At 44.8% G+C, this 24,480-nt stretch overlaps 1 protein-coding gene across 1 annotated transcript; it reads right to left on the bottom strand.

The window, feature by feature from the left end:
- Positions 1-19,756: 19,756 nt before the first annotated feature.
- LOC119323002 (50S ribosomal protein L21, chloroplastic-like) lies at positions 19,757-23,742 on the bottom strand. Its single transcript, XM_037596557.1, has 5 exons — positions 23,405-23,742; positions 20,885-20,965; positions 20,388-20,489; positions 20,230-20,304; positions 19,757-20,101 (listed from the first exon to the last, which is right to left on the bottom strand). Exons 1-5 carry the CDS (start codon positions 23,672-23,674, stop codon positions 20,021-20,023), a joined length of 609 nt encoding a protein of 202 aa, XP_037452454.1. The 5' UTR covers positions 23,675-23,742; the 3' UTR covers positions 19,757-20,020.
- Positions 23,743-24,480: the final 738 nt, after the last annotated feature.

The following is a 24,480-nucleotide window of genomic DNA, read 5'->3' on the forward strand; positions in this document are numbered from 1 at the left end:
GCTAATCGGTGTGACCGATTTTAGAACTTTGTGAAACCCTAGCAGTCTCGGTGCCACCGAACTGTGACTCGGTCTGACCGAGTTCACTAGTTTAGGTTCCAAAACTGCTTCGGTATCACCGAGTTTGAAAATCAGTTGATCCTAAATGCTTTCAATGGAAAACTAAAACTAAGTTTTTGAATCATTTTTTTGCAAATATCTCTGTATTTTGTGATGCTCATCCATTCTATCTCATCTATAGCTATTCACAGGGTTAGCAGTCAGTGTATTCAGCATGTCAGACCAAAGTGATAGTCAGAACAGGGAAGAAGAGCAGATTCACATGAGTGAGGGCACTAGTCCCTCAAGTTCTTCAGATGATGGCAGCAGAAGCACTCCTAGCAATTTGCCTAAAGCAGCCACAAGAGCCAGAAGGAAGAGAACCTCAGACTCTGAGGATGAGGACTATGTGGCAGCTGAAGATGAGGCTACTTCCAAGAAGGTAGTGCTTAAAAAGGAGTATGGCTTAGCAAAGAACACAAAGCCTGGGCTCAATAGGAAGGTCCCTGCCAAGAGGACACCTATGCTGAAGGTCAGAGGATCAACACAAGCACCTGAAAAGCCTGATCCCAAAGGGGCACCTGCAAGAAGGATTACCACTTCCAAACCCAAGAAGGTTCCCACTGGAGAAACCATGAAGTTTACTATTGAGTCAGAAGATGAAGCTGCTGGTCAAGATAAGAAGAAGAAGAGATCCAAAACCACTACTGCCAAGGTTCTTGGCAACCCCTCTATGAGGAGAGACTCTGAGGAGGAGGAAGAAGAGGTTGATGCACCAGCACCCAAGGCACAAAAGCTGATGGGTGATGCTATAAAGTCAGGGGCTGCAACATCAAAGCCCAAAGAAGCACCCAAAGCTGCCTCCAAGCCCAAGAGTGCACCAAAGAGGAATACCAAGAGTATACCAGCTACTGAGAAGAACAAGGCCCCAATGCCTGAAACTGTTGCTGAGGAAGAAGAAGATGAAGAGCATGTGTTGAGAAAGCTAAAGCCAAAGATTCCATACCACAATGATGCTCATCCTGTGGCTGAGAACATGAAGCTAAGAAAGGATGCAGGACTCAGACAGTGGAGGTTATTTGATCCCTATGCTATCAGGAGGAGGACTGCTGTTGACTACAGGTTCCACACTAAGGAACAGCGGGATTTCTATGAGACAGTGTTGTTGGACAAGAAACCTATAGTTTGTGACATGAGGTGGGTCGACTGGACCTACATGAAAGAGAATGAGGAACACTATCCTGGAGTACAAGACAGTTTCATTGCTTGTGGAGTTGCAGAATTTCTTGGGCAGAAGCTCACAAAGTGGAATGATGAGCTCATTATGCAATTCTACTCCACAACACATTTCTACCCAGATGGCAGGATAGTGTGGATGTCTGAAGGTACAAGGTACCAATCAACTATTGAGGAATGGGCAAATCTGATCAATGCACCCAAGGAGCAGGAAGATGACTTGGATTTCTATGCCAAGAAGAAGATGGATCACAATTCTATGGCTCATATGTACAAGGAGATCCCAGATGCTGCAGTTAAGACACATAAATTTGGATCTGTACATGATCTTCTGTCAGGACTCCCAACGATCAACTGGATCCTCAGGCATACTCTATTGCCCAAGTCAGGTGAACACAACATGATCAGAGGGCATGCTATAAACTTACTACACTTGTTTGATGTGCCACAAAAATTCAAGGTCATGAGCCTCATTGTTGAGACCATCAAGAGGACAGCAGCAGACCAGAAGAGAAGTTGTGGGTATGCCCCACAGATTCAGGAGCTGATCAACTCCAAGATGGGCACATGCACATACTTGATGGACAAGGAACATTTTGCTATCTATCTAGAATTTGAGGACAACCAAGTGGTTATGGATGAAGATGAACCATCTTCTGTGCATGCTCAAGCCAAGAAGGAGAAGGCAAGGACAGAGAAGGCAACCAAGATGCCAACAATGGAAGAGGCATCTCAATACTTTCTGAAAAGAAAACTGGATCAACTAGGCTACTTGATTGCATCCACTCTGAGGATTGAGAAGGGGCTGGCCACCTTGACTCAAAACCAGGAGAGCCTGGAGAGGATCATGGAGCAGAAGTTCTACAATTTAGATGTGAAGGTGACTGAAATCCAGTCTGTTGTTGAGCAGCTTCAGGATGACATGGAGGAGAGGAAGGGCAAGACAACCACAGATGCATTTGCCAGAGTGCCAAGAGCTCAAAGATCAGCTGCAGTGCCAGTGACAGACACCAGAGCCACTTCATCTGCACCAGCTACAACTCCTACAGCTCCAGTGCAACCAGCTTCAGCACCCACACCTCCAGCTCCATCTACATCAACTGATGCTTTCGTCCTTGGCGTTCTATCTACACCACCACCTGAAGACCAAGCCTGAGAGTCGATCTAGTCCTATGCATTTTCTATGAACTTTTTGGTAACTTGTTGCCAAAGGGGGAGAAAAATGTATAGATCATAGGCTTCGAGGGAGAGTGTTGTTTTTTGTTCTCTCTTGCTTTGGTGGTTGAACTTTATTTTCTTGTTTGAGATACTTTATGTCTGTGTGATACTTGATGATCATGTGTTTGATCATATGCTACATTTATGCTTGTTGGATGACATTATCTTAACTATCCTTATATGATCATTCACTTTGCTTGGTGATGAGTGCATGTATTCAATCTTTATTATTTTGAGCGCTCCACCAAGATGTATGTGACATGGAAGAGTAACCCATGAGCCTAATTCGTTGTGCATTTGCAGTCCAAAGCAAATCTTAAACTATGCACAAATTTAGGGGGAGCTCTTGCTTATCACATACTTCTCAAAGCAACGATGTTTTTCAATCTTATTATCATTTGTCGAAGCTTTGATCTATATGTTGTCATCAATTACCAAAAAGGGGGAGATTGAAAGTGCAACTATCCCTAGGTGGTTTTGGTAATTCATAACAACATATAGCTCATTGAGCTAATGCTATTCCAAGACTATTATTTCAGGAAAGCTCAGTGAATGGCATGGCATGGATGATGAAAGTGGATCCCTCAAAATATTAATGACAATGGATTGGCTCAAGCTCAAAAGTTCAAGACTCTACATTTTACATTTTAGTGATCCAAGATCACATTGAGTCTATAGGAAAAGCCAATACTATCAAGGAGGGATGAGGTGTTGCTTAATGAGCCTCTTGCTTCAAGTGCTTAGTGATATGCTCCAAAAACCCTCAACTACTTTCTCACATCCACATATGACCTAAACCCGAAGTCAAACTCGGCCATACCGATTCTTTCTATCAGGCGCCACCGAGTTCAAATGTCATAGCCACTGCCATAAACCCTAGGCAAATCGGTCTCACCGATAGGGATCTCGGTCTCACCGAGATGGGATTGTAATCTCTCTGTTTCCCTTCGTAACGTTTCGGTCTAACCGAAGTGAGCGATCGGTCCCACCGATATTGCAATGTAAACTCCCTGTTTCCCTTTCGTAACATTTCGGTCTCACCGAAAAGAGCGAATCGGTCCCACCGAGTTTACCCAAACTCTCTGGTTAGCTTATTACCAAAATCGGTCTCACCGAGTTTGTGTAATCGGTCTCACCGAGATTACATTATGCCCTAACCCTAACCATATCGGTCCTACCGAGTTGCATGTCGGTCCCACCAAAAATCCTAACGGTCACTAGATTTGCTGAATCGGTCCGACCGAGTTTACCAATTCGGTCCCACCGAGTTTGGCAAGTTGTGTGTAACGGTTAGATTTTGTGTGGAGGCTATATATACCCCTCCACCTCCTCTTCATTTGTGGAGAGATCCATCAGAACAAACCTACACTTCAACTTACCATTTCTGAGAGAGAACTACCTACTCATGTGTTGAGGCCAAGATATTCCATTCCTACCATATGAATCTTGATCTCTAGCCTTCCCCAAGTTGCTTTCCACTCAAATCTTCTTTCCACCAGATCCAAATTCCATGAGAGAGAGTTGAGTGTTGGGGAGACTATCATTTGAAGCACAAGAGCAAGGAGTTCATCATCAACGCACCATTTGTTACTTCTTGGAGAGTGGTGTCTCCTAGATTGGCCAGGTGTCACTTGGGAGCCTCCGACAAGATTGTGGAGTTGAACCAAGGAGTTTGTAAGGGCAAGAAGATCACCTACTTCGTGAAGATCTACCGCTAGTGAGGCAAGTCCTTCGTGGGCGACGGCCATGGTGGGATAGACAAGGTTGCTTCTTCATGGACCCTTCGTGGGTGGAGCCCTCCGTGGACTCGCGCAACCGTTACCCTTCGTGGGTTGAAGTCTCCATCAACGTGGATGTACGATAGCACCACCTATCGGAACCACGACAAAAACATCCGTGTCTCCAATTGCGTTTGAGTCCTCCAAACCCTTCCCTTTACATTTTTGCAAGTTGCATGATTTAATTTCCGCTGCTCATATACTCTTTGCATGCTTGCTTGAATTATGTGAAGATTGCTTGACTTGTCCAAAGATAGCTAAAATCTGCCAGTCTAAAATTGGGAAAAGGTTATGTTTTTAATTGGTCAAGTAGTCTAATCACCCCCCCTCTAGACATACTTCAAGGTCCTACAAATGACTTGAACCAATCCTTATTCTTGAATTTGGAGTAAAAGTTTGCTGCCAAATGCCGCATGCACCACCTTCCCTCTAGATCCGGCCACTCCCACTCTTCTGACGACTCCTTAATTATGTCGAGAGCACTTAATAATCCTGTGTTGCGATCAGAGATGATGCAAACACCTAAACGCTCTTTCACGACACCCATCTTCACGCAGCTCAGGAACCACAACCAGCTATCTTTGTTTTTGCTCTCGACCAGTGCGTATGCAATAGGAAGAAGCTAATTATTTGCATTTGCTGCAATCGCCAATAGTGTGCCCTTGTACTTTCAAGGTACCATCAACTGATAATACAGGGCAACAGTGCCTGAAGGCTTGTATAGTCTGGGCGAATGCCCAGAATAAGCGGTCCAGGATTAGCTCACCCGGGTTCTTTGGGTTTGTACGTTCTCTCCGCCAAACTTGAGTCCCCCTATTAGCACTTGCTATCTGATGAAGCATTCTGGGGGCATAAGAATAGGCCTCCTCATAGGTTCCATACAAGTTCTGGAATATATTTTCCTTCGCATGCCTAGCCTTGTTGTAGCTGACAGGGAAGCCAATCTGATCTTCTGCATCTTTTTGCAAAGCCCTAACACTAATGTTGACACTTCCCTGCACAATTGTTTCCATCACCTCTGCCACATATCTTGCCGTCACATTGCGGTGATTTGAAAGAGTCCCAGTTTGCTCACAGCTAAGCTGCACTATTTTTGTGATATGCCATGACTGACATATGTTGGGGAACGTAGTAATTTCAAAAAAATTCCTATGCACACGCAAGATCATGGTGATGCATAGCAATGAGAGAGGAGAGTGTTGTCCACGTACCCTCGTAGACCGAAAGCGGAAGCGTTAGAACAACGCGGTTGATGTAGTCGTACGTCTTCACGGCCCGACCGATCAAGCACCGAAACTACGGCACCTCCGAGTTCTGGCACACGTTCAGCTCGATGACGTCCCTCGTACTCCGATCCAGCCGAGTGTCGAGGGAGAGTTCCATCAGCACGACGGCGTGGTGACGATCTTAATGTTCTACCGTCGCAGGGCTTCGCCAAAGCACCGCTACAATATTATTGAGGAGGACTATGGTGGAGGGGGGCACCGCACACGGCTAAGAGATCAAGAGATCAATTGTTGGGTCTATGGGGCGCCCCCTGCCCCCGTATATAAAGGATCAAGGGGGGAGGCGGCCGGCCAAGGAGGAGGGCGCGCCAAGGGGGGAGTCCTACTCCCACCGGGAGTAGGACTCCTTTCCTTGTTGGAGTAGGAGAGAAGGAAAGAGGAGGAGAGGGAGAAGGAAAAGGGGGCTGCACCCCTTGTCCAATTCGGACCAGAGGGGGGGCGCAGGCCTCCTTCCTTTTGGCCTCTCTCCTCTATTCCCGTATGGCCCAATAAGGCCCATATACTCCCCGGCGAATTCCCGAAACTCTCTGGTACTTCGAAAAATACCCGAATCACTCGGAACCTTTACGAAGTCCGAATATAGTCATCCAATATATCTATCTTTACGTCTCGACCATTTCGAGACTCCTCGTCATGTCCCCGATCTCATCCGGGACTCCGAACTCCTTCGGTACATCAAAACACATAAACTCATAATATAACCGTCATCGAACTTTAAGCGTGCGGACCCTATGGGTTCGAGAACTATGTAGACATGACCGAGACACGCCGGTCAATAACCAATAGCGGAACCTGGATGCTCATATTGGCTCCCACATATTCTACGAAGATCTTTATCGGTCAAACTGCATAACAACATACATTGTTCCTTTTGTCATCGGTATGTTACTTGCCCGAGATTCGATCGTCGGTATCTCAATACCTAGTTCAATCTCGTTATCGACAAGTCTCTTTACTCGTTATGTAATGCATCATCCCGCAACTAACTCATTAGTCACATTGCTTGCAAGGCTTATAGTGATGTGCATTACCGAGAGGGCCCAGAGATACCTCTCTGACAATCAGAGTGACAAATCCTAATCTCGAAATATGCCAACTCAACATGTACCTTCGGAGACACCTGTAGAGCTCCTTTATAATCACCCAGTTACGTTGTGACGTTTGGTAGCACACAAAGTGTTCCTCCGGTAAACGGGAGTTACATAATCTCATAGTCATAGGAACATGTATAAGTCATGAAGAAAGCAATAGTAACATACTAAACGATCAAGTGCTAAGCTAACGGAATGGGTCAAGTCAATCATATCATTCTCCTAATGATGTGATCCCATTAATCAAATGACAACTCATGTCTATGGCAAGGAAACTTAACCATCTTTGATTCACGAGCTAGTCAAGTAGAGGCATACTAGTGACACTATGTTTGTCTATGTATTCACACATGTATCAAGTTTCCGGTTGATACAATTCTAGCATGAATAATAAACATTTATCATGAAATAAGGAAATAAATAATAACTTTATTATTGCCTCTAGGGCATATTTCCTTCAGTCTCCCACTTGCACTAGAGTCAATAATCTAGTTCGCATCATCATGTGATTTAACACGAATATTCATATGTGTATATGATTAGTACCCATAGTTCACATCATCATGTGATCAACACCCAAAGGGTTTACTAGAGTCAATAATCTAGTTCACATCTCTATGTGATTAACACCCAAAGAGTACTAAGATATGATCATGTTTTGCTCATGAGAGAAGTTTAGTAAACGGGTCTGTCACATTCAGAGCCGTATGTATTTTGCAAATACTCTATGTCTACAATGCTCTGCACGGAGCTACTATAGCTAATTGCTCCCACTTTCAATATGTATCCAGATTAAGACTTAGAGTCATCTGGATCGATGTAAAAGCTTGCACCGATGTAACTCTTTACGATGAGCTCTTTTATCACCTCCATAATCGAGAAGCATTTCCTTAGTCCTTACTAAGGATATTCTTGACCGCTGTCCAGTGATCTACTCTTAGATCAGAATTGTATTCCCTTGCCAAATTTAGAGCAAGGTATACAATAGGTCTGGTACATAGCATAGCATACTTTATAGAACCTATGACTGAGGCATAGGGAATGACTTTTCATTCTATTTCTATTTTCTGCCATGGTCGGGTTTTGAGTCTTACTCAACTTTACACCTTGTAATACAGACAAGAATTCCTTCTTTGACTGATCCATTTTGAATTATTTCAAAACTTACCAAGGTATATACTCATTGAAAAATCTTATCAAGCGTCTTGATCTATCTTATAGATCTTGATGCCCAATATGTAAGCAGCTTTACTGAGGTCTTTCTTTTAAAGAACTCCTTTCAAACACTTCTTTATGCTTTCTGGAAAAATTCTACATCCTTTCTGATCAACAATATGTCACTTACATATACTTATTAGAAAGGTTGTAGTGCTTCCACTCACTTTATTGTAAATACAGGCTTCACTGCAAGTCCGTATAGAACTATATGCTTTGATCAACTTATCAAAGTGTATATTCCAACTCCAAGATGCTTGCACCAGTCCATCGATGGATCGCTGGAGCTTGCACATTTTGTTAGCACCTTTAGGATTGACAAAACCTTCTGGTTGCGTCATATACAACTTTTCTTTAAGAAAACCATTAAGGAATGCAGTTTTGACATCAATTTGCCAGATTTCATAAAATGTGGCAATTGCTAACATGATTCGGACAGTCTTAAGCATCGCTACAGTTGAGAAAATCTCATTGTAGTCAACACCTTAAACTTGTCGAAAACCTTTTTGTGACAAGTCGAGCTTTGTAGATAGTAACACTACTATCAACGAGTGTCTTCCTCTTGAAGATCCATTTATTTTCTATGGCTTGCCGATCATCAGGCAAGTGCACCAAAGTCAACACTTTGTTCTCATACATGGATCCTATCTCAGATTTCATGGCCTCCAGCCATTTCGCGGAATCTGGGCTCATCATCGCTTCCTCATAGTTCGTAGGTTCATCATGGTCTAGTAACATGACTTCTAGAACAGGATTACCGTACCACTCTGGTGCGGACTGTACTTTGGAAGACCTACGAGGTTTTGTAGTAACTTAATCTGAAGTTTCATGATCATCATCATTAGCTTCCTCACTAATTGGTGTAGGAATCACTGGAACTGACTTCTGTGATGAACTACTTTCCAATTCGGGAGAAGGTACAAATTACCTTATCAAGCTCAACTTTCCTCCCACTCACTTCTTTCGAGAGAAACTCCTTCTCTAGAAAGGATCCATTCTTAGCAACGAATGTTTTGCCTTCGGATCTGTGATAGAAGGTGTACCCAACAGTTTCCTTTGGGTATTCTATGAAGACACATTTCTCCGATTTGGGTTCGAGATTTATCTGGTTGAAACCTTTTTCACATAAGCATCGCAACTCCAAACTTTAAGAATCGACAACTTAGGTTTACTGCTAAACCATAGTTCATACGGTGTCGTCTCAACGGATTTAGATGGTGCCCTATTTAAAGTGAATGCAGCTATCTCTAATGCATAACCCCAAAACGATAGTGGTAATCGGTAAGATACATCATAGATCGCACCATATCCAATAAAATGCGGTTATGACGTTCGGACACACCATTACGCTGTGGTGTTCCATGTGGCGTGAGCTGTGAAACAATTCCACATTGTTTAAAATGAAGGACAAACTCGTAACTCAAATATTCTTCTCTTCAGATTGTAGAAACTTTATTTTCTTGTTACGATGATTCTCCACTTCACTCTGGAATTCTTTGAACTTTTCAAATGTTTTAGACTTGTGCTTCATTAAGTAGATATACACATATCTGCTCAAATCATCAGTGAAGGTCAGAAAATAACGATACTCGCCACGAGCATCAACACTCATTGGACCGCATACATCGGTATGTATTATTTCCAACAAGTTAGTAGCTCGTTCCATTGTTCCGAAGAACGGAGTTTTAGTCATCTTGCCCAAAAGGCACGGTTCGCAAGCATCAAATGATTCATAACCAAGTGATTCCGAAAATCCATCTTTATGGAGTTTCTACATGTGCTTTACACCGATATGACCCAAACGGCAGTGCCACAAATAAGTTGCACTATCATTATTAACTTTGCATCTTTTGGTATCAACATTATGAATATGTGTATCACTATGATCAAGATTCAATAAACCATCACCATTGGGTGTATGACCATAGAAGGTTTTATTCATGTAAACAGAATAACAATTTATTCTCTATCTTAGATGAATAATCGTATCGCAATAAACATGATCTTATCATATTTATGCTCAACGCAAACACCAAATAACATTTAGGTTTAACACTAATCTTGAAAATATAGGGAGTGTGTGATGATGATCATATCAATCTTGGAACTACTTCCAACATTCATCGTCACTTCCCCCTCAACTAGTCTCTGTTTATTCTGTAACTCCTGTTTTGAGTTACTAATCTTAGCAACCGAACAAGTATCAAATACTCAGGGGCTACTATAAACACTAGTAAGGAACACATCAATAACCTGTATATCAAATATACCCTTGTTCAATTTGCCATCCTTCTTATCCACCATATATTCAGGGCATTTCCGCTTCCAGTGACCATTTCCTTTGCAGTGTAAGCACTCAGTTTCAGGCTTTGGTCCAGCTTTGGGCTTCTTCGCAAGAGTGACAACTTGCTTGTCATTCTACTCGAAGTTCCCTTTCTTTCCCTTTGCCCTTCTCTTGAAACTAGTGGTCTTGTCAATCATCAACACTTGATGCTCTTTCTTGATTTGCACCTTCGTCGATTTCAACATCACGAAGAGCTCGGGAATCGTTTTCGTCATCCCTTGCATACTATAGTTCATCACGAAGTTCTAATAACTTGGTGATGGTGACTAGAGAACTCTGTCAATCACTATCTTATCTGGAAGATTAACTCCCACTTGATTCAGGCGATTGTAGTACCCAGACAATCTGAGCACATGCTCACTAGTTGAGCGATTCTCCTCCATCTTTTAGCTATAGAACTTGTTGGAGACTTCATATCTCTCAACTCGGGTATTTGCTTGAAAATTTAACTTCAATTCCTGGAACATCTCATATGGTCCATGACGTTTAAAACATCTTTGAAGTCCCAATTCTAAGCCGTTAAGCATGGCGCAGTAAACTATCAAGTAGTCATCATATTGAGCTAGCCAAACGTTCATAACGTCTGCATCTGCTCCTGTAATAGGTCTGTCACCTAGTGGTGCATTAAGGACATAATTCTTCTGTGCAGCAATGAGGATAAACCTCAGATCACGGATCCAATCCGCATCATTGCTACTAACATCTTTCAACACAATTTTCTCTAGGAACATATCAAAATGAACATAGGAAAGCAACAACGCGAGCTATTGATCTACAACATAATTTGCAAAATACTACCAGGACTAAGTTCATGATAAATTTAAGTTCAATTAATCATATTACTTAAGAACTCCCACTTAGACAGACATCTCTCTAGTCATCTAAGTGATCACGTGGTCCAAATCAACTAAACCATGTCCGATCATCACGTGAGATGGAGTGGTTTTCAATGGTGAACATCACTATGTTGATCATATCTACTATATGATTCACGCTCGACCTTTCGGTCTCCGTGTTCCGAGGCCATATCTGTATATGCTATGCTCGTCAAGTTTAACCTGAGTATTCCGCATGTGCAACTGTTTTGCACCCGTTGTATTTGAACGTAGAGCCTATCACACCCGATCATCACGTGGTGTCTCGGCACGAAGAACTTTCGCAACGGTGCATACTTAGGGAGAACACTTCTTGATAATTTGTGAGAGATCATCTTAAAATGCTACCGACAATCAAAGCAAGATAAGATGCATAAAGGATAAACATCACATGCAATCAATATAGGTGATATGATATGTCCATCATCATCTTGTGCTTGTGATCTCCATCTCCAAAGCACCGTCGTGATCACCATCGTCACCGGTGCGACACCTTGATCTCCATCGTAGCATCGTTGTCGTTTCGCCATCTATTGCTTCTACGACTATCACTACCGCTTAGTGATAAAGTAAAGCAATTACAGGGCGCTTGCATTTCATACAATAAAGCGAGAACCATATGGCTCCTGCAAGTTGCCGATAACTCGGTTACAAAACATGATCATCTCATACAATAAAATATAGCATCACGTCTTGACCATATCACATCACAACATGCCCTGCAAAAACAAGTTAGACGTCCTCTACTTTGTTGTTGCAAATTTTACGTGGCTGCTACGGGCTGAGCAAGAACCGTTCTTACCTACGCATCAAAACCACAATGATAGTTCGTCAAGTTAGTGTTGTTTTAACCTTCGCAAGGACCGGGCATAGCCACACTCGGTTCAACTAAAGTTGGAGAAACAGACACCCGCTAGTCACCTGTGTACAAACCACGGCGGTAAAACCAGTCTCGCGTAAGCGTACACGTAATGTCGATCCGGGCCGCTTCATCCAACAATACCACTGAACCAAAGTATGACATGCTGGTAAGCAGTATGACTTGTATCGCCCACAACTCACTTGTGTTCCACTCGTGCATATAACATCTACGTATAAAACCTGGCTCGGATGCCACTGTTGGGGAACGTAGTAATTTCAAAAAAATTCCTACGCACACTCAAGATCATGGTGATGCATAGCAACGAGAGGGGAGAGTGTTGTCCACGTACCCTCGTAGACCGAAAGCGGAAGCGTTAGAACAACGCGGTTGATGTAGTCGTACGTCTTCATGGCCCGACCGATCAAGCACCGAAACTACGGCACCTCCGAGTTCTAGCACACGTTCAACTCGATGACGTCCCTCGTACTCCGATCCAGCCGAGTGTCGAGGGAGAGTTCCGTCAGCATGACGGCGTGGTGACGATCTTAATGTTCTACCATCACAGGGCTTCGCCAAAGCACCGCTACAATATTATCGAGGACTATGGTGGAGGGGGGCACCGCACACGGTTAAGAGATCAAGAGATCAATTGTTGTGTCTATGGGGTGCCCCCCTGCCCCTGTATATAAAGGAGCAAGGGGGGAGGCGGTCGGCCAAGGAGGAGGGCGCGCCAAGGGGGGAGTCCTACTCCCACCGGGAGTAGGACTCCTCCTTTCCTTGTTGGAGTAGGAGAGAAGGAAAGAGGAGGAGAGGGAGAAGGAAAAGGGGGCTGCACCCCTTGTCCAATTCGGACCAGAGGGGGGCGCAAGCCTCCTTCCTTTTGGCCTCTCTCCTCTATTCCCGTATGGCCCAATAAGGTCCATATACTCCCCGGCGAATTCCCGAAACTCTCTGGTACTCCGAAAAATACCCGAATCACTCGAAACCTTTTCGAAGTCCGAATATAGTCGTCTAATATATCGATCTTTATGTCTCGACCATTTCGAGACTCCTCGTCATGTCCTTGATCTCATCCGGGACTCCGAACTCCTTCGGTACATCAAAACACATAAACTCATAATATAACCGTCATCGAACTTTAAGCGTGCGGACCCTACGGGTTCAAGAAACTATGTAGACATGACCGAGACACGTCTCCGGTCAATAACCAATAGCGGAACCTGGATGCTCATATTGGATCCCACATATTCTACGAAGATCTTTATCGGTCAAACCGCATAACAACATACATTGTTCCTTTTGTCATCGGTATGTTACTTGCCCGAGATTTGATCGTCGGTATCTCAATACCTAGTTCAATCTCGTTACCGGCAAGTCTCTTTACTCGTTATGTAATGCATCATCCCGCAACTAACTCATTAGTCACATTGCTTGCAAGGCTTATAGTGATGTGCATTATCGAGAGGGCCTAGAGATACCTCTCTGACAGTCGGAGTGACAAATTCTAATCTCGAAATACGCCAACTCAACATGTACCTTCGGAGACACCTGTAGAGCTCCTTTATGATCACCCAATTACGTTGTGACGTTTGGTAGCACACAAAGTGTTCATCCGGTAAACGGGAGTTGCATAATCTCATAGTCATAGGAACATGTATAAATCATGAAGAAAGCAATAGCAACATACTAAACGATCAATTGCTAAGCTAACGGAATGGGTGAAGTCAATCACATCATTCTCCTAATGATATGATCCCGTTAATCAAATGACCACTCGTGTCTATGGCTAGGAAACTTAACCATCTTTGATTCACGAGCTAGTCAAGTAGAGGCATACTAGTGACACTATGTTTGTCTATGTATTCACACATGTATCAAGTTTCCGGTTAATACAATTCTAGCATGAATAATAAAGGTTTATCATGAAATAAGGAAATAAATAATAACTTTATTATTGCCTCTAGGGCATATTTCCTTCAACATACCCCAGGCTTCAGTCTAGCGAGAACTCTTCCGCGGCAACCTTCCATGGTGTGGATGCATATGACCTTCAACTCTTTTTTTATCAGACTGCTTCACTTTATGCTGGCGGTGGAGGGCGATTGCATACCTATTAATTGCCTGGTAAGCAGACTTCTTGTCTGGGAAAACCTGCCCAACCTCCAGGCTCCAGAGTGAAATTCATTTGTGATGCTCATATCCTGTAAAAATCCAGGTTGCAGTGACGCCGTGACCGCCCTCTCGGGAGGAACATCTTCTTCTTCGCTTGACTCGGAAGACGCAGAAGAGTGATCGTCATCATCTAGCGCCTCCGGCAATCCCTCCACATGTTCACTCATGTCAACGGCCGCAGACCAATATCCTGTGTCATACACAGGCTGGTCGCCCGTCAGTTCCGATGGGCCGATGCTAGGGGCTGATGTGATGGCCAACTCGACCTCACCGCCCCTGCTATTGCATTCGGCAACATCAGTGACTGAAATGAACTCCGCATACACCATCGGCTGACCAAACACCGGGTTATTGGGATTGCTTGCAAACCTCATGTACGACCCCCACGACTGATCACCTGTGACAGGCCGCAAACCCCAACGGGCAGCTATCCCATCATTTGCTCCGTCAGCGACGAAGGCCTCCGTTGTCAAATTTTTTTCCCTGCATCCCTGGGCCAAACACCGCTCGGATGCACCTTCTGACAGTTGAATAACCCACGTTGACCATGTCTCTAACTACAACTGTAGTCGACTCGCACAAGAACACATCCACCCCGAAAGGACCGTCGCGTAAGACGTTCCCATAGTACACTAATAAATTTTCCATAGTACCTAACCAACATACATGTTTACATTTTAAACAATTAGTAACTGAACATCTAGTAGTAGTACGATGACAACATTTACATATCATACGACTAAAATAATAATCATATTTTCGTTACAAATATTCGGTTTGTTTTTAGAATCATTTGCTTAGACTTTCCGGGGTTGTTTGGTTAACCGGTATTTAGAGATCTATTTTTTCTCAAACTCGTCTACGAGCATCACAAACTAAAACTCTGTTTTCTTTTCTCTAACTACCCGAAAAATATCCTAAACTGATTCTCGTAACATGCAAAAACTGAGCTTTTGGAAAAAACACTATTAGTAAAAACTAATTTTCTTACAACAAGTTATGACAAAACCGATGGTAGTTACTCGCTATCCCAACAACCACTGAACATAATAGTACAATAATAACATTTTAATATCATATGATTAAAACATTTAATTTCTTCCGGCTTTATATAATTTTTTCATATCATATGATAACAATCATTTATTTACAAATAATAATATTTGCAGCGGCATGCACATATTTCACAACAGTACATCAATACAAAAAATATTAACATGCAAAAACAAAGCTTTTGGAAAACATTTAATAGTATGATAATAACATTTTAATATCATATGCGTAATACATTTAATATCTTCCGAATTTATAGAATTTTTTCATATCATACAATTATAATCATTTATTTACAAATATTAATATTCGCAGCGGCATGCATATTATTCACAACATTACATCAATATAAAAGATATTAACATATTACGAAGTCATTTATACCTCAGCTACAATATGGATGTGCTTGCGACTGCAATTAAGCGTCAAAATAGTTCGAATAAATATCCGTCACCAGTATTATATGAACGGAGTCAACCTATTATCACATGAACATCAATATTACACACGGATTTTTCTTTCTGCTATCAAAAGTATAAAAATAGCACTTGCTTGTATGTAGACCTACGGTTTCCTAACTATAGACTTAGTAATAAACAAACCACATGAAATAACATACCACATGCAATGAACAATTGCAGTGCTAATTTTTTTCTTAATTACCGTATTAAGATCTTCTCTCACATCTCAATACTAATGGACGCTAACATTGATACAACATCTTCAACCTACTCTTCTAAAAAATTAGTATAAATGTTGTATCTGTCGTCTGCAAATTTTTCTAACCTCTAAGCACTTACATCGCATAGCTAATGACGAGCTAAAAGACTAACTAATTACCACTGTGCATGCGCACAAAAAATGCATATATTGCAAAGCTCATACCTCGTTCTTCCCCTTCGTACTTCACTTTGCACGGCAAATCCTACTCCAGAAACTCCAAATGACTCCTCCAATTGCTGAAATAATGCCTAAAGCAACATAGAATACACACTTAGGAACTAATCAAACAGAATAAAAACATCATGCATGCGAACGAAACCAACAAAAATGGATAGATCTTACCTTAATCTATCTTTTCTTCAACTTCATCATTTTCAAAATCCAACTCTAAATCGTCCTAAATCACGAGTGAAAGTGCTTACTGAGCCTTTTTCTCTCTGTACTTAGAGACTTAGAGAGCAAAGGAGAGGAACGAGGTCACATAGAGTATGCTTACGCACGGAGCTGAAGTATGGCATATAAAAAGGAAGAGGATCCCTGTAGTGTCGGCAGATCAGGTTAAAACTCATCCTACTGCAGCCTCGGATTCCCGCACCGAGTGAGTTAATTCCCGCAGTGCCGTCGTGTCCTCTAAAGCAAAAGCAGTGCTGAGTGACTGATACGGTCGCGTCCGCTGAAGCAAAAGTAGTGCTGAGTGACTGATGCGGTCGCGTCCGCTGAAGCAAAAGTTAGCAGACTGAGTGATTCCCGGGCATACGAATCACCGAACAGCGTCGGATTCGTGCCCATGAAAATTAGCGCACAGCATCGGATTCCCGCGCGTGAAAATCAGCATCGTCAGTGTGGGAATCATCTTTGTCTGCCAGAGCATAAGCTGTCGCGCCGCATGCAAGGAGCAAAAGCTGTCGCGCTCGTGGGAATCAGCGGCGCACATCGCAGCGCATGCAGCAGCCGGCCGCCTCGGCTAGTGGCGGCGAGGCCCACTGGCGGGGCCCGCGGCCTACACGGCCTGTCGGCCAGGGACAGACAGCGCCATGGGCGGCCGCCTCCCACAGCGGCGGCAGGGCCCACCTGGCCCGCCCCGTTCCATCCCAGCGAGGCAAACTGCAGCGATGCCGTTTCCCCTGGGTGGTCGCCTCTTGCAATGGCGGCAGGGCCCGCCATCTCCTAGCGTGGCGGCAGGCGCCACGTGTCGGCTGCCGCGCCTGCCGCCACAGCCGAGGGGGTCTCTTTTGTCATTTATATCTGCAGGTAGTCCTTTCTGTCAAATGTGTTCGGCAACCGGTCCTTTTCGACAAAAAATCAATAGGAGGAGCCGTGACTGATACCTCATCTAGTGGAACGTGCCATACCATGACCATGTGCACAGAGTCACGTTGAACATACAATGTCTCCACGGTACCCATATATTGCGTCCAATGGCTAGGTCTAATTAATACCATGGATACACAATAACAAAAAACCTGAAAATGAGCAAATTCTGGTATATTACTCCCACAGGCGTCTGATTGCCGTGACTCTTGGAACCATCGGACGACGTTCCAACTGCTTCGATCGGTTGTATTTTTGCACGACAAAAAAATATCGCATTCCTTCTTCCGCATTCATTTATCTCTTCTTCCTCGCTCGTTCCTTTTCTTCCGCCCAGAAACACCACCCACCCCTCTTTGCAGCCATGGAGGACGGGAAACAAACAACGAGGACCCACCACATGACTGCTCATGGCACAACTGTGTTGGAGATGGTATACACAAACAAGCCAGGGGCTGTGGAGCGAATCATCGCGAGCATTGGCTCCAGGAGAGTTTGTGGGCTCCCGTAAGAGTAGTTATAGGTGAAGGGGCCGTCGTCGTGCAACTCACCATGAGCGAGCATGGCTCGTGTATCACTATAGCAATGTCCTCGTGTACCACTACAGCAGGTCAGAGCAGTGTCGAAGTTTCTAATTACTCTCGGACTTGTGGCTTCAGGTAGTGTGCTAGCACCATCAGGTTGGAAATGAAAAGCCTGTTCGGTAGCTCTCCAGACCGTCAACTCCGCTCCGCGCGAGGAGTTGGGTTCGAGCCACTCCGCCTGATTGCGCTGGCGCTCCCTCCGCTCCCGGAGCTGCAGTTGGGGAGCGGAGGGGATCCGAACAGGGCCGAAATCTGGGGTGTTATATTAGGTGTTTGCATTTAGACAGTCAAGAAATTTTCTCTTCAGTGAAGTGGCTACAGCGACGGATTACTTGTGACCAAATCCAGTTTTCTGCAGCTTTACCCCGAGAGAAGTTTCAACTTGGCCTAGAGAAGTCTATGGACTAGGACTACTCAAGTAAGAACTGCCTTAGTTATTCTAAAAAAAGGCCTCATTTGGCGGGTGGGAAATGGCCAGTCTATCAATATATGGACAGACCCATGGATCCTAGGGGAACGACACGGCTGCCAGCTACACCAAGGGCACCAACTTACTATCAAAAGTCAGTGATCTGATCGATCCGGTGACGGGTGTGTGGGATGAACCGCTGGTGAGGGCCACTTTCCATGAGGATGACCCATCCTGGATCCTTGCCATACCTATAAACAATGTGCTTGAGGATCTCCCTGCATGGCATTTTGATAGAAGGGGCATTTTCTCAGTTAAATCGGCTTATTGGGTTCATATGCATGATAGAGCTCTTGAGGGTCCCAGAGGTGTTGCTTCAGGGGTGGAGGAGTCAAACAGAATGTCCCCATGGAAGATGATTTGGCAGCTGACAGTCCCTGGCAAAATTAGGCACTTCATGTGGAGACTAGCGCACAACTCGATGGCTTTCTGCGTGAACCTTCAAAGAAAGGGGCTCAAGATTTCTCCGGCCCAGTTTGCCGCATTCACGAGGAGGACGGGGCCCATCTCCTCTTTAAATGCAAGCAAGTCAAGGAGGTGTGGCGCCTTTGTGGACTGGAGGCGGAGGCTGCTGTTAATGGACCATCGAACGGCTATGACAATGGTGGAGAAGCTGATAGCCTTCCCTGTGGAGAAGCAAGCTCTCATCGCTACACTCATGTGGAACTGGTGGTGTGAGCGAAATAACCGCAGAGAAGGAGGCAAAGGCAAATTGAGCGAGGAACTAGCATGGATTATCCAACATCAGACGCGTGAATTCTGCACTCTTCAGCAAACCCAACCCAAAAGAACGCCTGTTCATTACCCAAACAGCGTTGGACGCCACCACCCGAGGAGTGGATTAAGATTAATATTGATGGTTCATTCAGGCCAGATGAAAGAAATGGGGGCTGGGGTGCAGTGTTCAGGGACCATGTGGGCGATGTGCTGGTTTGTGCATCAGGTTTTCTCCCTAATATTCTGAATGCTCTACATTCAGAGATGCTTGCTGCTGAAACTGCACTTCATTTGGTTTCGGACCTGGGAATGGGCAGGGTGTACTTGGAAACGGATGCACTTCTACTGAAAGATGCTATTGATGACAAGGGCGTTGATTCCTTTCTCCCTAGAGTCTGTAATCAGGTTGCTCACACTCTGGCGACCAAGGGATCGCTGATGGCTGGAATGGCTCCCTGTGTAACAGACGGACCTGATCCGTGTGTATCTCTCTTTGTGGCGAGCGATTTGGCTTCACACACTGTTTAATGCAATGCATTGAAGCTCAAAAAAAAAGTAAGAACTGCCTAAAAGAATGTAATGACAGGTACTACAAAATACGTGTGTCTAGGCCACGGGCATTGTTGTCTTTCTCATGGACTTAAAAGTGGTAAGATTTCTGCAAAACCACAGCCAGAAATAATACTATGACAATAAAGAGCTAAACAAATTCAGATTAGATTTAGGAAAACAGATAGTAATATTAGCAATGTTATGTAGTGCGGGCCTCAACAACTCTGAAAATTGCACAATCCAAAGCTAACATGTCCACATTGTAATTAAATGCTTTCCCCTGTCTTTCTGCACAGTCAAGATAATACAATTGGATTTGAAAGGAACATAAGAGCTGGTGGAATGAACAAAAGGATGGAACCAGCCACTCAACGAATGGCAGCATTTCGAGTACATTAACTTGGGGAAGAGCCTCACTTGGGGAAGAGTGGGGAAAATGCTCTAGCACTCTAATGTACTACCAAGCATTTGTAACTAAACAACTTACAATTACACTTAAGCTGGAACTTGAAGTATTGGATCAGCAGGGAATTCCTCATATCCACTTATGCCGGTAATTCTTAACCTCGTATTTGGCTGTCAAAGAACAGAAAATTATAAGAACTCATATTGTTTTGGAGTTGGGAATGTCAAAACTAAGTCAGTTCTTATGACTATGCTAGTATATTTCCACCTTCAATGGGACACAAACTAGACATACTTACCTGTCTGTGACCAGCTTTCCTCTGGTACTTCTTCTTCTTCTTGAACTTGAAAACAATCACTTTATCGTCCAGTCCCTATTGAACAAATAATGGGGAGAAACCAGTGTAAGCTAATTTTGTACATTCATTATTAATCTCACTTCATGCATAGGGCATACCTGTTCTTCAACAATTGCATGAACAGCAGCATTGGTCACCACTGGCATGCCAATATAAGCTTTGTCTCTAGTTGACACCAGTAGTACCTTGTTCAAAATGATCTGTGCATCAAACATTATATGGGAGTTATCTCAAAGATACAAAAGCATGCCAAGGATCCATATGAATGTGTGCGGTTGCATGCTAATTCCATATTTTCATGGACTAAGTAAACTAAATGAACAAACACGTAATGTATGAGTTACTTCCGTAACCATGTGTGCATAGCCACATCAAGACCAATGAGCGAACCTAAGAACAAGTACCAAAATGAGAGACCTTTTATAAGAACAACAACGCAGTAAGGTAATTCTCCAAAGGATTTTATTTTCTCATCCAAACATGCTGGAGGAAACCATGCCACATGGCAAAAGCATTACCCAAAGTCTTACAAACAGTCAGACGTCAACTTGGGGAGTCCTAAAAAACATTATGTATAAAAGGACAAGCACTAAACCTGATCATTGACATTGGCGTCTTTCAGCCTCTGTGTGTATATGTACCGACCTGGCATCACAATGTATTGTCTGGACCCAATCTGCACAACAGAAAATTATAGTCAAAATAGTTTCCTCATTAATCACAATACCTATAGGAAGTAGAGAAAACAGAAACTCTCCAACGACGCATCTTTGCAGATTCAGCATTTTTTTAAAGTGCACCCAGATAATTCATTGTAATACATTAAATAGTTCCAATTTTCTTTTTAACACTGCGGCATGCACATCCTAGTGAGAAGTGTGCACATTTCTCTTTTTTTTAGAAAAGGAAGATGACCCCCAGCCTCTGCATCTGGGCGATGCATACGGCCACTTTATTAATTATTCTTACAAGACCTTACAAAGCCATACAACAGCAAGACTAAAGCCACCGTCTAAGCAACAAACGTCGCTACACCTATCCAATTGATGAAGGGGTACAGATAGTCTGGGCCTAATACCAAACAGACATCGCAGCCAAACCTAAACATCTAAGACCTGAGGTCCCAACCAGGACGCTTGCCGGGTATGGGGCACCTACCAGTCCGGCGCACTCCTCAACCAAGACGCCTGCCGGGTATGAGGCCGCTGCAGCCACCTGCCACCAATCCATCTTCAGAGCTGTATTGTTGCCTGTACCGTGCTAGGTCTCTCTGCCATCGACGCCACCACGACGCCCGACAGTATCGTCCTCCTGCGTGAGTCCATCCTCCCACAGCGAACTCCGAATCTGCACTGCGCCACGCCGTCAAGATCCGTCGCCATCAGTGTGTAGGATGAAGCACCGCTCCACCAAAGAATCCGTCCTCTGGTCCCTCGATCACGTGTGTACCTCCAAGAATGACGCCCCCAAGGGAGGAACGACACCAGAGCACCGCCGTCATCCGATCATCCGATCTGGGGTTTTTCCCGGAGGTAGCAGAGAGTGACCTTGAACTTCTCCACGGCGATGCCTTCAAGAAGGGAACGACGCAGATAGCGCCGCCACCGCCGGCCTTAGCAGGAGCCAAAGGCAAGTTTTCACCCAGATCAGTTCGAAGGGATCCAACTCTCGTGCCCGGGCCGCCGTCACCACCATCACCACCAGGCAGACCCTGGAGTACCGGCAGATCAGCGAGCCGCCGGCACCACCGCATCCAGATCGCCGGCCACGCCGGGTCGCCGCCATCCCCCGCGCCGTCCGGGTCAGAGACGGAGCCGCCGATCGCGCACAGGGACCGTTCCGCCGCCTGCACACGCCGGAGCGCCGCCGAGAGCCCAGCGCCCGCCATCGCTTGCCGAAGCCAACCGCCCGAGCACTGGCGCCACCGTGGAGCCATCAGATCGGGGTGGAAGACGCACGCCGACCACCCTCGCGGACCCCACCGCACGCCCGAGCGCCGGCGCCACCACGACGCCATCAGATCGGGATGAGGAGGAGCCTGTGCGCTCACCGCCCTGCGCAGACCACGCCACCGCCAGCGCCGCAGCGCCACCAAGCAGGGGAGCCCCGCCCAGATCCGCCGGCGGCCCGACCTGCCGCCGAGCCGAGCGTCGGCCGTCCCGCGCCGCCCAGGAGCCTCGTGAGGGGGGAGGGAGCCCCGCCGCCGCCGACGCACGCGCGGGCTTTGCCCGGCAGCGTCCCCTGGCGGCGGCGAGGGAGAAGGAAGGCGAGAAAGGGGAGCGGCGGCGACAATCTAGGGTTCCGCCCGGGCCGCTCGCGGGAGCAGCACGGAGGACCTTGCCAATGTGCACATTTCTCTTGCTCCATTGTTTCCGGTTTAAAACGCTTGCACGTATTTTCAGATCTTTTTGACCTGTGAAATACAACTTGTATATCATACTCCCTCCGTCCTTTGAAGAGTGTACTTCCAGCTTTGTTGGAAAGTCAAACATTTTTATGTTTGACCGTATTTATACAATAATGCATCAACATTTATGCCATCAAATTAGTAGCATTAGATTCATGATAAAATATATTTTCATCATATACCTATTTGGTTTCATAAACATTGATATATTTTTGCACAAACTCGGTCAAACATTGAGATAGTTTGACCCTCCAACAAAGTTGAAAGTACACTCTTTAAAGGACGGAGGGAGTATGCCACTACAAGCATACCATTAGAAACTTCTCACGAATACGAATTCAATGTTATAGCTTTTTGTGGCATATAACTCGCATTTCTTTGGTGAATTTGACAATCTAGAAAAAAATTCGTGGGTCTACTAAACCCGAAAAGAGGGAGTAGTATTCATGAATCATGATACAGCCTAACCATCTCTTGTGCAGCACTGTGTTTTTTTTTTTTTTTGGCGGGGTGCAGCACTGCAGTCCCAACGAAACCTGGAATCTTCAATTCACCACAAGGCATACATAAAGCTCAAGTGGTATTTAAGTCACGGAGATTTACGAAACAGCAGCTAATGAAGCCCAAAGAAGGCCCTAGTAATTTCCAGTTTATCTTGACCAAACTGCAATTTTAGATGCTAGTGAGTGAACGTGCGAGCTAACCCACCATGACAACGGCGAAGATGTCGGCGTCCTTCCCCGCGCCAGCAGCAGCCAGCTGCACCTCAACAGGCTCCGGAACCGCGGCATCCTCTACCACCTCCTCCGCCTCGGCTTCCACCGGAGCGGGCGCCTCCTCGGCGGCCGCGAAGATGCGCCAGTGGCGGGGCACGGACGCGGTGACGGAGAGAGAGGCGCTTGCGGGGAGGAAGGCGGCGGTGTGGAGGAGTGGGGTTCTCGAGGGGAGGAGGCGGAGAGGGAGCGTGGCGGTGGCCATGGACGGGGCGCGGGACGATGGCTAGGGGGAACGACGGATACTGGACTGGAGGGTTTTCGGACGAAGAGGGGAGTGGGATAATATTGTGGATAGGAAGAAAATCGCGTGCTCGGATAGCATTACCAACGGCTGGCAGTTTTTTTTCACGCACACACTCATATATCTATACCAATATAAAAAGACTCAAAGGACAGATCCAATTAATCTCGACGATCAATTCATTCAATCCAACGACCTAAACTGCTTCATGTTGAGCGCTCAACACGTTTAGCGTGCAGTTAATTCCTTGCCATATATAATGCTAATCACATAATAACACGCAAATAATATCCTACTTAATATCCACATTCACTTAATATAATTACACATTGACTAGTATATGTAAGTACCCCTCCGTCCCAAAATTCTTGTCTTACATTTGTCTTGATACGGATGTATCCAGTACTAAAAAGTGACTTGATACATCCGTATTTACACAAATCTAAGACAAGAATTTTAAGACGGAGGGAGTATATACACTCACCCACTGGCGGAGCCAGGATTAGCTGACGCCCCAGGTGAAAAATTAGGGGCTAAAAACTACCAAAAAAACTCCAGTTTCAAGGCATATGAAAGTCAATCTATATTGCATAACTAATAAGAAACCAAACATAATATTCAATGGCAGCATTTGTTTCTTGTTGGGTCAATTAATAAAGCAAGATAAATCAAAAGGCAATATGTAGCATATATAGAAGATACAAAAGATTGATACAAAGATTGATACCAAATCAAAGGATTGATTGATCTGAACCTCCCATGACTAC

This window comes from Triticum dicoccoides, chromosome 6B, assembly GCF_002162155.2.
Source record: "Triticum dicoccoides isolate Atlit2015 ecotype Zavitan chromosome 6B, WEW_v2.0, whole genome shotgun sequence".
NCBI lineage: Eukaryota > Viridiplantae > Streptophyta > Magnoliopsida > Poales > Poaceae > Triticum > Triticum dicoccoides.